Source organism: Anguilla rostrata, chromosome 14 (genome assembly GCF_018555375.3).
Source record: "Anguilla rostrata isolate EN2019 chromosome 14, ASM1855537v3, whole genome shotgun sequence".
NCBI lineage: Eukaryota > Metazoa > Chordata > Actinopteri > Anguilliformes > Anguillidae > Anguilla > Anguilla rostrata.
In genome coordinates, this window is record NC_057946.1 from 23,947,897 (window position 1) to 23,960,881 (window position 12,985).

The 12,985-nt window shown below is 51.3% G+C and overlaps 1 protein-coding gene across 8 annotated transcripts in view; it reads left to right on the plus strand.

Annotated features, from left to right (window-relative positions):
* The first annotated feature begins 102 nt into the window (after positions 1 to 102).
* The window catches only part of LOC135240159 (guanine nucleotide exchange factor VAV2-like), a 189,428-nt gene continuing 176,545 nt past the window's right edge, over positions 103 to 12,985 (plus strand). The window contains exon 1 of one of the 8 annotated variants that reach the window (XM_064309488.1): positions 103 to 1,956. In XM_064309488.1, coding sequence (XP_064165558.1) covers positions 1,753 to 1,956 — 204 coding nt within the window. In that variant the 5' untranslated portion in view covers positions 103 to 1,752. The remainder of the gene's footprint in view (positions 1,957 to 12,985) is intronic. The other 7 variants (XM_064309489.1, XM_064309491.1, XM_064309490.1 and 4 more) reach the window with 7 other exon arrangements.

The window sequence follows — 12,985 nt, forward strand, 5'->3', positions numbered from 1 at the left end:
TACAATTACAAAATATTAAGGCATTTTCATTTCTTTCATATCAGACAGACCCAAGTAGCGGGAGTGAGTGTTCTTGCCAGGGGTGAGGTCTGCGATTTTGCCCAGAGGGAAGATTGGGTCTGTGAGAACCTTATGGTTATTTCCGACATTCCAACTCACACAATTCCTTTGACAAGAGAATCCTTGTTGCTACGAGGCTGAGAAGTACAGCGCGCTCTCGTGGTCGTCATGTTGCGTCCCCCCACCCTCTCTTTGCCTGTTCGTACGAAAACCGTGTAGCCTACACATCGAAGTCATACGAAACACATCAAGTACAAAAAACATCGTTCAATCTGCGTGCACAAGCCTCGCCACAGTAATTTGTATTATTTGCATTCGCCGACAATGAGACTTCTTCGCGTGCCTCTCAACTTTCTCTTCCCACACATGAGCGTGCCTGGCCGGAACCCCGTTGCCATCTCGCCGCCCTCTGTCAAGCGCGCGCACGCTTACCCGCAAAGCCTGCGATAGGGAAGGGAGCAGAGTTGGGAGGCAAAACACTGAAAAACCACAAGGAACCAGCATTGAGAAGGGACTCAAGATAAAGAAACGACGAGAGGCAGTACACGATACGAACAATCTGGAATATGTTCGCAGTGTTTTGGTTACACTACTTGTAAGACGGCAACGGGAGAAACAAGATGAACATTCATTGGCAGCGCATGTTTCTCTCTGGCTACCTCTTGGACGATGTTTCGAGCGCAGTGGAGGCAGTGTGAACGTTGAACGGGCGTCGCGAGAACATTTCTCCCATTCTCTGCGCTGCGAAAACAGTCGCGTGCAAGCGAGGGCTAACGGCTGCGGAGTTTGCAATCATTAAACAAAAGGGAAAAGCTCTGAACTACGCCGAAAACAGTGCCATACCCAGCACAGAAGGCTGTACGAAACCACACTTTGCTGCGTGGCTGAAGCGAGCAGGAATCTCCACCGCTGGAGCCCGGTGTACTGTAGGCTACAAGTAAATTGTGGAAAGCGGTTGCAAATTCAGATGTTCTGCGATGTTTCTGTTTTGAATGCTGAAGTTTTATTGTACACAAAAGCACTCGTTGGCTCCCAGAAGAGGAATTTATCAGGCTAATTTGGGGGAAGTGTGCCTTTTCCCACTTCAGGATTAAAACGCTGAGAAGGTGCTGATAAACAAAAATGCATACGGATTTATATTGTCGTGAGAACCGCTGAGGATGAAGAAAAGAAAAACGCATTTGGGCTTTCTTTAAATCTGTTGACGAAAAATAGGTAAACCAACGGGATTCTAAAACACTTTTTTCCGAGGGAGTGTCATTCTGTCTCTAGACTGTTGTCAATGATCTGGTCAAAGAAACTTAACCCTTTATCTGCCTATTATACCATGTAAATAATTATTTGAATTTGCTGAAAGAATATAGTTTCTGGAGTGGTCATTACCTTGGTTTCAACACATCAAATGTAACGTAGAGTGAGTGGATCAAAACACCCACATACTCTGTGTTATATATCGTGATAACTGTAAAATAATTGTATAGCACAGAAACAACTTTAAAAACAAGTTTATTGTCAATTGCATTCCGTTTTACGAAGGAGTCAGAAAGGATTACGCCTGTCTCGCTCGCGTGCCAGTAGGAATCGCGGAGTTTCCCCCTCTCGGGGCAGCGAGTGAACCCGGACCCTCCTGAACGCCCGCTCGCCGGTTTTAAGTGTTGGTGCAAAAAAAAAGTCTGTTTTTCCACGACCGAAATGGAGGAATGGAGACAATGCGGACGGTGGCTAATCGACTGCAAAGTCTTGCCCCCGAACCACCGGGTCGTGTGGCCGTCGGCAGCCGTGTTCGACCTGGCCCAGGCTCTCCGTGACGGCGTGCTCTTGTGTCAAATGCTGCACAACCTTTCGCCCGGATCTGTGGACCTAAAGGAGATCAACTTCAGACCACAGATGTCTCAGGTAAATCAAGTGGGCTCTCACTACTGGGGTTTTTATTTATTTATTTATTTATTTATTTATTTATTTATAAATACACAACAAATCCAGTTTATGTCTGTATGGATAGAACCTCTGGGTGGCAATGTTGGCACCAACAAAGGTTGCCCAGACAAAATTATGGTGCTGCTGACATCCACTCACAGTTAAATCATCGCAGTACTTATCATACAGGTGATATCCAAGAGGTTTGCTGTTCATATTTGGTGAAAATCTTTCACTGATTACTGGAGTCAATTCGGGAGTGTCATTGGAAATTCGTGATTTGTTAGCCAGGCGTTTTAGGAGGGCACAGGTTTCCCTGAGTTGGGACAGAGGGGGAAATTGCCCCTCTTTTGGACGTCCAGAAGGGGGCGCTGTGGAGACCGCTGGATTGTGTACAATTTTCTGGTAACACATTGCAATATGATCTCTGGAGAATTCACAGGTTTTGTAAGATAGCTGTCTTGCGTCCAACCCGACTAAACATGTTGCCAGCTGGGTCTGAAGGGCATCGACAGACGCCCACATGGTGCAGAATGCGCCATGTGGTCAGTCCTAGTGCTGAAGGTAAGGTTACCTGCACCCTGTGTGGAGGTGGTGCAATTCGAGTTCACGGAATGCCCCTGTTACTTTGCATTCTCCATTTAATGAAGGTGTGAACATACTGAACAGACTGAAGCTGCGATACTTACTGTACCCACACATTTTCTTTTTTTTTTGGGCAGTTTTCTTTAATAAAAAAAAAAGAGTCGGTGTGGTGGAGGTGTCGCTGCCCACGGCCTGTCACAGCCAATGAAACGGCTCCGTTTATTTAACAGAGCCTGCCAAGCACAGGAAGTCACGCCGTCGAAAAACGTTAAGGGTTAAAACGACAATAAAAGAATAAGTGACCCGCTGTTGCTGTTAACGGAGCTGAATCGTGACTGAAAGTTGAACAAAGGGGGGGGGGGGGGCTTGCTGTTATCTGTTTGGCCTGAGAGTGGAATTTTCGACGGGAGGCGTTTGGTTGCACAACTCTTGGCTGCGAAGCTGTGGAACCGAGACGACGGCCAGAGCGTGACTCATCCGGGGGGCGCGGAGTCGGCGCTTCGCTCGAGGAGTGGAAGTCGGGGTCCCGGGGTCCCGGGGTCTCGGGTTCGAGCGAGGCGACGCACAGCGCCAGCTGGAGGGAGAGAGTCGGCCGGGCAGACTGGCGTGGGCTCTGAGCAAACCGAGCGCTGGTGAAGTTGTGCTTGCCGGTTTTCGAGATGCAACGCAAGACAAACATGCTTTGGGCAGGCATGGGCATTGGGCTGGGGCGAGTGTTTGGTTGTGCCAGCATTGGTGTTGGGTTAGGTTGGGTTTGGGTGTGCATTTGGAGTATTTGCTGGGTTGGGGACGTGTGCGTGTGTGTGTGTGTGTGTGTGTATGCGCGTGTGTGTGTGTGTGTGTGTGTGTGTGTGTGTGTGTGTGTGTGTGTATGTGTGTGTGTGTGTGTGTGTATGTGCGTGTGTGATGGTAATGATCACTCAGCGTTACTGTACTATTGATTTGCTCTTTTGCCCAGGGGCGGAGGCTGGAGGGGTGATGGGGGCAGTGTGCAGATCTGACCCTGTGAGCTCAGATCCACGCCCTGCCCTTGCCCTAGAGAGGAGAATCTGCATCTGCACGTCCTCCATGTGGAAAAGCCCACTCACACCAATCAGGGTCTGAAAGCACGCAAAGGCTGTTTTCGGAAAACCTATCAACAGTCCTCCATGTTGTTTTTATGTGAGCTTGGAGCTCAAGATTCGATTCTAATGGAGAAGTTGTTTTGTGTTTGAAAATGCGCAAAAACTCGAGAAAGTGTTTATCGATCGCATAATAAATCAGTTTCCTGTTCAAGGCTCATTCACAGACGCCCAACCAGACATTTCCCCCCCGCCGTTTGTCTTCCCGATAGATCCACCCTAGATTTGCCTCTCATGGGCAACAGAAAATGCCAACTTTGATCCTCCCACTAAAGTTGGAATGGAGGACCGGCACCTTCAGCGATAGACACTCGAAGCCCTCCTGACAAATGCAGCGAGAAAGGCCTGCGGATTGGGGTTCATTAGCAAAGGTCAGCATCTCTGTCCGAATCAATGAGCCGTTTGATTGAATCAAGGAGAAACGATTCCGTTTTCGGCAGATGGACGGGATTATTATTATTGTTAGCATCGAGCCGCTAAGTCGCTAACGGTGTTGCCTTGTTGATCCGCGCCTAACGCCAGTCGGTTTAGCGAGCGAAGCTTCGCCGCGTGCCCGGCCCGACTCCAGAACCACCCTTGCGTCCCACGGTCTCCCGCGCTAGCGCTCGGCGAGATGGAAATGGCGGTTCTCGTGTATACCCCCCCCCCCCCCCCGGCGCTGCTTTAATCCCTTCAGGAGATGCGGGGAACTGAACAGTTGATTTGACGGCTAAGCTAACGATGTCAGGTCCTCCGGCTCGCGATCTGGAAATATCGGGGGCGAGGTCTCCGGCCAGCGCTGGCAGAGGAGAAAATCCATGCGGGGCGAATGAGTAACCGTCAGCGCGCGCGGAAGCACGCCGCGCACGGAGCCAATCGATGCGACGCGGAGGCCGGGTCACGATTCGCCCTCCATTACGGAGCAGGGGATCATGGGAACGGGGCGTCCCTGGAGCCGGGCGGCTGCGCGGCGAAGGAGGCGTGCCGGGACGTCCCGGTGATGTTGCCATGGCGTTGCGCGCGGTTTCACACGGAAGGCCGAGGCTGAGCAACGGGCAGACCCTGAGCACGAGTGTGTGTGTGTGTATGTGAGTGTTTGTGTATGTGAACGCATGCGTGAGAGTTTGAGCTTGTGAGTGTGTGTGAATGTGTGTGTGTGAGTGAGAGTGTGTATGTGAGTGTGTGTGTGTGTGTGTGTGATTGTGCTTGTTTGTGTGTGTGTGTGTGTGTCTGTAATTGTGTGTGTGTCTGTGTATGTATGTACAGCTGGCGAGCGAATGAGAACCTGGCATGGTGGCTGCTTTGGGATGAGGTCACGGGGCTTCTTGGCACAGGCAGCAGGACGGCATGGAGAGCGGCGTGGAGGCGGAGCTTATAGAAGCCCCCGCTGCACGAGGGAACTGCCAGACAAGTGGAGCCGTTTAGCTGCCACCAATGTGTACCATCACTGATTGTGTACCACGGGACCGGCTCATTCATATTTGTCTCTGCCCGTACCCTCGGAAACGCAAAATGAATGCTCTGTTTATTATGGGCTGGATTTGAATAAGCCGTTTCATTTGAATCACATTAAACCTCATTACGGAGTAATTCTGCAGCCCGAGTGTGTGGAACATGTGTATTTTGTAAAAGAATGTGTGTTTTCTAAAAGAATCTGATTACTTTTAAGTGCACTGGCTATCCCCCTGGGAAACTACAGGATGCAAATATTATTTTTATGAGTCTAATCAGATTAGAAATGGAAATGAACATTAGGGTTCCCTGGGAAAATACGTTTTTGAAAGTAAATCTCGGAGGAAGCGTTCGGTTGAAGTCCGCCTCGAACACGCCGAGCTCGCGTGAGGTCAGGCCTGGGCTCGGTTGGCTCACGGTGGCGTCTGATGAAACCCGTTCTCCGGTTGGGCTTCCTCACAGAACCGCTTTAAAGCCCTCCGCCCTGTTGTGAGATTTGTTTTGACTGACTCCTGACGGCTGTGGTGCAGGAGACCTGAATTCCTTTCTGGTGACAGGTACGGCGGCGTGCGTGACGCTTTTGTTTAGACTGCGTTAGCGCCGGTCCGTGGCCCCCGGAGGGGTGGTTTTTTCGTTTCCACGGATACGAGTCCGTGACACGTCTCCCGGCGCCCGCGCGGTCTGCGGGCGGCAGCGGCGCTAACGGCTACAGCGCTAACGGGCGCTCTGAGGAGCTGCTCGGGTCTCAGCTTCCACGGCTCGCTTTGAGCCTCGCCTGACCGCGTCACCTACCTTTCCCTCAGCGTCTCTACCTTTCCCTCAGAGTCTCTACCTTTCCCTCAGAGTCTCTACCTTTCCCTCAGAGTCTCTACCTTTCCCTCAGCGTCTCTACCTTTCCCTCAGAGTCTCTACCTTTCCCTCAGAGTCTCTACCTTTCCCTCAGAGTCTCTACCTTTCCCTGAGAGTCTCTACCTTTCCCTGAGAGTCTCTACCTTTCCCTCAGAGTCTCTACCTTTCCCCGAGAGTCTCTACCTTTCCCCGAGAGTCTCTACCTTTCCCTGAGAGTCTCTACCTTTCCCTCAGAGTCTCTACCTTTCCCTGAGAGTCTCTACCTTTCCCTCAGAGTCTCTACCTTTCCCCGAGAGTCTCTACCTTTCCCCGAGAGTCTCTACCTTTCCCCGAGAGTCTCTACCTTTCCCCGAGAGTCTGTACCTTTCCCTGAGAGTCTCTACCTTTCCCTCAGCGTCTCTACCTTTCCCTCAGAGTCTCTACCTTTCCCTCAGAGTCTCTACCTTTCCCTCAGAGTCTCTACCTTTCCCTGAGAGTCTCTACCTTTCCCTCAGAGTCTCTACCTTTCCCTCAGAGTCTCTACCTTTCCCTCAGAGTCTCTACCTTTCCCTGAGAGTCTCTGCCTTTCCCTGAGAGTCTCTGCCTTTCCCTGAAAGTCTCTACCTTTCCCTGAAAGTCTCTACCTTTCCCTGAGAGTCTCTGCCTTTCCCTGAGAGTCTCTACCTTTACCTGAGAGTCTCTACCTTTCCCTGAGAGTCTCTGCCTTTCCCTCAGAGTCTCTACCTTTCCCTGAGAGTCTCTGCCTTTCCCTCAGAGTCTCTACCTTTCCCTGAGAGTCTCTACCTTTCCCTGAGAGTCTCTACCTTTCCCTGAGAGTCTCTGCCTTTCCCTGAGAGTCTCTACCTTTCCCTGAGAGTCTCTACCTTTCCCTGAGAGTCTCTGCCTTTCCCTGAGAGTCTCTACCTTTACCTGAGAGTCTCTACCTTTCCCTGAGAGTCTCTACCTTTCCCTCAGAGTCTCTACCTTTCCCTCAGAGTCTCTACCTTTCCCTGAGAGTCTCTACCTTTCCCTGAGAGTCTCTGCCTTTCCCTGAGAGTCTCTACCTTTCCCTGAGAGTCTCTACCTTTCCCTCAGCTCCTGCCTGTGTCTCTCAGTCTCTACCTTTCCCTCAGCACCTGCCTGTGTTATACAGTGTCTACCTTTCCCTCAGCACCTGCCTGTGTCTCTCAGTCTCTACCCTTCCCTCAGCACTTGCCTGTGTTACACAGTCTCTACCTTTCCCTCAGCACCTGCCTGTGTTACACAGTCTCTACCTTTCCCTCAGCACCTGCCTGTGTTACACAGTCTCTACCTTTCCCTCAGCTCCTGCCTGTGTCTCTCAGTCTCTACCTTTCCCTCAGCACCTGCCTGTGTTACACAGTCTCTATCTTTCCCTCAGCACCTGCCTGTGTTACACAGTCTTTACCTTTCCCTCAGCATCTGCCTGTGTTACACAGTGTCTACCTTTCCCTTAGCACCTGCCTGTGTTACACAGTGTCTATCTTTCCCTCAGCACCTGCCTGTGGTACACAGTCTCTACCCTGCCCTCAGCACCTGCCTGTGTTACACAGTCTCCACCTTTCCCTCAGCTCCTGCCTGTGTTACACAGTCTCTACCTTTCCCTGAGAGTCTCTACCTTTCCCTGAGAGTCTCTACCTTTTCCTCAGCACATGCCTGTGTCTCCCAGTCTCTACCTTTTCCTCAGCACATGCCTGTGTTACACAGTCTCTACCTTTCCCTGAGAGTCTCTACCTTTTCCTCAGCACATGCCCTATGTATCTCAGTCTGTGCATCCTGTGTATTTCTCTCTTAGAACAGTCAACGATGATCTGAGCGAGTGCAGGTCTGTCTGTCTGTCTGTCTGTCTGCTGAACCTCCTGAATGCAATCTGTCTGTCTGTCTAAATGTCCTGAACAGGGTCTGTCTGAACCCTCCTTTTCTCAGCTTTCGTATCTCTTTGCTCAGCACCTTTGACAGTATTTAACCCCTTTAGCTGGATTTAGCCTTTTTGACTCCGTTGATGTTGTTGGCTGAGCCGATTGCTGTTACCGTCAGCGTGCATCATCGTTGACCGTTGCTGACCAGTTTCTGTCCGCCCCCCCCCCCCCCCACGAGGGGGGTAACGATCTGGGTGTTTTGCGGTTGTGCGTAGCGTTTGAGTCTGTGGCAGACACGGGGCAGGAGCGACTCATTCCTGCGCTCTGGAGGGGGTGAGAGCAGGCGCCCCCTACAGGCTTTATTGGAAGGAGGGGGGTGGGGTGGGAAGAACGGCCAGTCAGGGGTGGGGGGGGGGGGGGTTGGAGGTTGGAAATGAGACTGGCTGATGTGCGAGATCTGTTTGATCCTGAAAGTGTGTGTGTGGGGTGGTGGTGGGGGGTGCTAAAGTCTTCCTGGAAAAGGAGTACTCTGGCTCCTGCGTGTTTTCTTCACTTCCCTCCCTGGGAGCGTAGACTACAGTGACTCACTGGCTGCTGGCCTGATTTCGCCCGAATGCAGAGCTGCGCTCTCCACCTACCCTGCTACACACTTTCCCATGAATTTCCCCCTCTGGCCCACCGCTGTGAGCTCAGTCTCATTAAAGGCAGATCTTAAACTTAACGTGTGAGATTAGCCCTGATTGCTTTTGTCAATTTGTCAGGGGGCCTAAAAATCTCCCGCCTCTCAAAAAAAAGAAGAATCAGCGGGCTCCTTCCACCGCTAAAACCGCTATAGTTCAGGTTGGTGGGGAGGATGAAAAGGCTGTTTTGACCCGCCGCTAACCGCTCGCTGTAATCCTCTTGCCGGTGTCAGACCCTAATTTGTTAGAGAGGGCTTTTGTTTTTGGAGGGGGGCAATACTCGAGCCTGTCTCCCGGTGGGTAATTTAATCTGTGCGTTTAGTCTGCTCGTGACCTTTGACCTCTCCCCCTTAGTCAGGTGGCGGTTGTAGCTCATTGTTAACGCTTCCTGGGTCAAACGCCAGTGTCGGGGGGGGGGGAGGTAAGAGCCGTTCAAGCAATTATTCAAATTAGTTTATTGCAGAATCATGTTTTATGCATCACGTGGAGGCATATTATCCGTGTGTGGGCCTACATATGTATGTTTAGATAAATGTTGCTAATTATTATTCATGTCATTAATAATGTATCATTCTGCTGCGAATGGCGCGCTCATTATTATTGTTTAAATGCACCGCTGCCTGTCCCTGTCTGTGGAGTCAGGTGACCTCCCGAGGTCGCTGAATTCTGATCGTTTCCTGGCAGGCCGCCAAAAAAAAATGTCGTAGCCCGAAGCGATAAGATCCGCCGTGCTGGTTTTTGGGGGCCCGGCGGTTAGATTGAGCTGTGATGGGCGAGGTCGGGGTGGGCGTGAGCTTTTCGAAATGGGAAGATTGTGGTTCTGTGAAAATAGTTTTTTAAGTAATTGGGCAAAGAGGAGGACAGCCGCTCTGGGTCAGAGGAGGACGCGAGGTTCATTAAAATGTATCCTGTTACAAAATACCCCTCAACTAAATGTATCAAAATAAAATACAAAATACTGGAGCCGGAAAATGTATCAAGATAAAATACATGTATTTTGTATTTTCAAAATACAGGAATATACATTTGTGACATTGGGTATTCTGAATGTGTTAAAAATGGCAGAACATTCAGATTTTTATAACGGACACAAGGCTCTGCATGAACCATGCAGGAAGGAAGAACAGGAAGTAGAATGCTACTGTATATGCAGATGCCTGTACTGTGTATGTACATATGTATGTATGTACTAGCTGACTCAGTCACTTCTTTAGCCACACATGTGTGGATTGCTTTTGTCTTTAGCCTTTTCCTATGGCTTTCAACATGTGTACATTCTAAAAAGTAAGATATATTTTATATAGTTATTGCAGTTCAGATAAAATGTTAACCTTGACGGAAAGTTGACTGCACTGGTTGAGGCAGGAGGAAGCATGTGCTGGCTTGCTTGGGGGAGGGGGGGGGGGCGAACTTCACAGAAGATGAATTTGATTACAGAAATACTTTGAGTAGTGTGGGCTTACAAAATCACTGTGTGAGTGTGTCTAAGTGTATTGTTCTTCATTTTAAGATGTATTTACATGATTTTTTTAAATCATGGAGAAAGTATTTTGAGTATTTTGGAAATACAAAATTACTCCACTCTAAAGTATCTTGTTACAAATTACATTTGAATTTTTTCAGCCCTGTCGAATACAAATTACAAAATACTCGAAAGTAATTGAAATACGTATTTCAAATACAAGTAACAGAAATACTGCCCATCTCTGGTGAGGCTGAATTGTAGATGTAGGGGTCCGTCGTCCCACTGGCTCGGGGGTGTGGAATTGAAGATGCTCTCTGCTACACTCCCTCCAAACTCCTTTACCCCCCCCCCCCCGATACTCCCGTTCCGGAGATGGGCTATAAGGGTTGTATCTGTTTCTGGTTTTCATGCCAACTTTTGGCCTTAAATGCTTAATTGTGCTTAGCATTTACAACATTTTAGCTGCATTCCTTGATAAACATATGAATGACAGTTGCGGACTGCTCTTGTGTCTCTATATGGCATGTTTTGCTGTAATCTAATCTACGAGCCAACCAGCGCCGATGTACACAGCCAGTTAGCTCATTTAGCCTGGGTGGGAAAAAATCCTGCATATGCACCAGCCCTCCAGGACCAGAATTGCCCTCCCCACCCCCTCTCCGAACTCTATTCCATATCCATCTACAACAGAGTCACTCCGCTAATGAGCTAAGACCACCACCCCCCCCCCCCCAAATTCCACTCTCCAGACCCAAGGGACGGGCCGCAGGCTGGAATAGATGCATCATGGGACCCCCTGCAAATGGTGGCACGTGTGCAGTGTATGGCGCCCAGAGCGCCTCCGTCTGCCCGGGGTGCGCCGTCGCGTTACGACGGACGAGCGGACGGGACGAGACCAGCCGCCAACGCGGCGCGGGTCTACACCAGCGGAAATTTAACAGGGCTGTCCCGCGCGTGCCTCTCTCTCACATGTGTTGGGGTCTCATTCTCAAACCGGCTCTGACTGAACTTCCTGTCCACTCCCCCCTGGGCTGCCTCTCACTCCTGGTCTGCTGAGACGGGCTGACTGGACCGTAAAGCTCGTTTTCTCCGTGCTGATAGAGTCAGTAAATCTGTAAATGAGTGATGAGTAAACCTGGGGTCCAGTGCAGTGCAGCTAACACACACTTTTCTAGGCTCATTTGGAGATGTGTCCACACACCTTGTGATGTAATGTACATGTACTGCGCGCACACACACACACACACACGCACACACACAAGTAGACATTATACAGCCTATATGTAAAAACGTGTGCACATGCGCACACACGCACGCTCATATACACCTGTGTGCACCCCATTGTAAGGGCAGTATTAAAATACGGAGCGTGGCTTGTTCGGAAGATGTTCACACCCTGCGCGCGCACACACACACACAGACACACACACAGACACATGTACTCTCGCACACTCACGCGCAACGCACACACACACGCACACACACACACACACACACACATGTACTCTCGCACACACACACCCACACACACGCCACACACTATAAGGGCAGTATTGTAATAAGCGGGCGGTGGGCTCGTTGTGGATGATTGATTCCGCGGGCTTCCCGCCGGCGCGCGACTGATAAAGATCAGAGTGAGAGAGGGGCGGGGCCTCCCCACGGCTCCGCACCGCCAAACTAAACCGCTCAATCTGCAGCCTCCTCAACGTTCCTCTCGTCTCCGCGCTTTCGGGCGAGGCGGCGCGGTCCGCCTGCGATGCGGTCCTTCGCGCCGGCGCTAGCGGTCGGCGCGCTACATAATGCGTGCGCGGCCCACGCGGGTTTTCCAATCTGGACCGGGGCCAATTACAGCGGCCGGCCCCGGGCCGCGTCCCAGACGAAATTGCGGCCCCGCGTCTGAGTGGCGGTGGATTACGGCTGCGTTATTACCCGCGGAATGAAAAACAAACAAAACAAGTAAAAGTATCGCTCAGGATCTTCTGTTTTGTGGAAATGGACCTGCCCTTTTGTGGAGTGTGTGTGTTTTTCCGCTCTGCTGATGATGCTCTTTTCTGCGCTCCAGCGGTGCGGTGTCTCTACGTTTGGGGCTCTGAGCGTCTGCTTTCCCAGTCCTCCAGTGCGCTTACCCATCCCACCACGGACAAAATCGTTTTTGCGATGATGCGTTGATGGTCCAGGAGAGCGCTCTGTGTTTTTGCAATGATGCGTTGGTTTGCTCGAAGAGCGATAATGTGTCGTGTGCCTGAAGAGTTCTGCGTATTTTTCTGATCATGTGTGGGTGCTCTGGATGCGCACGGTGTATTTTTGTGGTAATGCCGTCGGCGCTCCTAAAGAGCGCTCTGTGTTTTTGTGATGATGCGTTGGTGCTCTTCAAGAGAACGGCGTATTTTCACGATAACACATGGGTGCACTGGAAGAGCGCGGTGTATTTTCCGGTTTGGTATGGCAGCTCTGGAGCCGGGCCGGCTGGGGTCCCGTGCAGGGAGGGGGGCGTGACGGCCACGCCTCCCGCCCCTTTTAGCGCTTCACAGGCGCAGCTCTGCGGTACGCGCCCCCGGCGCGATTTGGCTAAACCAAAGCCCTGTCACTTCCGCTCGGAACGCTTCACCTCCCTTCATCTCCCTCCGCTCTCCTGTCACATAGCAAAGCAGGCTCCTTTGATTCCTGCCTCTTGTCTCTTAAGACCTGGTGTAGCTGCACCCCCAGCACCTCTCCCCCCCCTTTTTGATATGGAAATGGCCCAGCGGCGGTAATCCTTCTCCGGTATGATCCTGCACGCCCCGCCAGCCGCCATCTTCTCAGGCGAGGTGCGAAGAGGAGCCGGGGCGGTGGGTCGCCCCCCCGGTCCCGGGACAGCTGCAGGCCGGACGCTGGCATACGGGGGGGACAGCCGGCCCGGTTCACAGCCCGCACCCAGCCAATTAATGAGAGATGCGGCTCGGGCCAAATCTGGTTTGGTTCCTCACCTCCCCTCCAACTCTAACCCCGGCCTGGGAGGCTCCCGACGCCCGTGCCACGTTT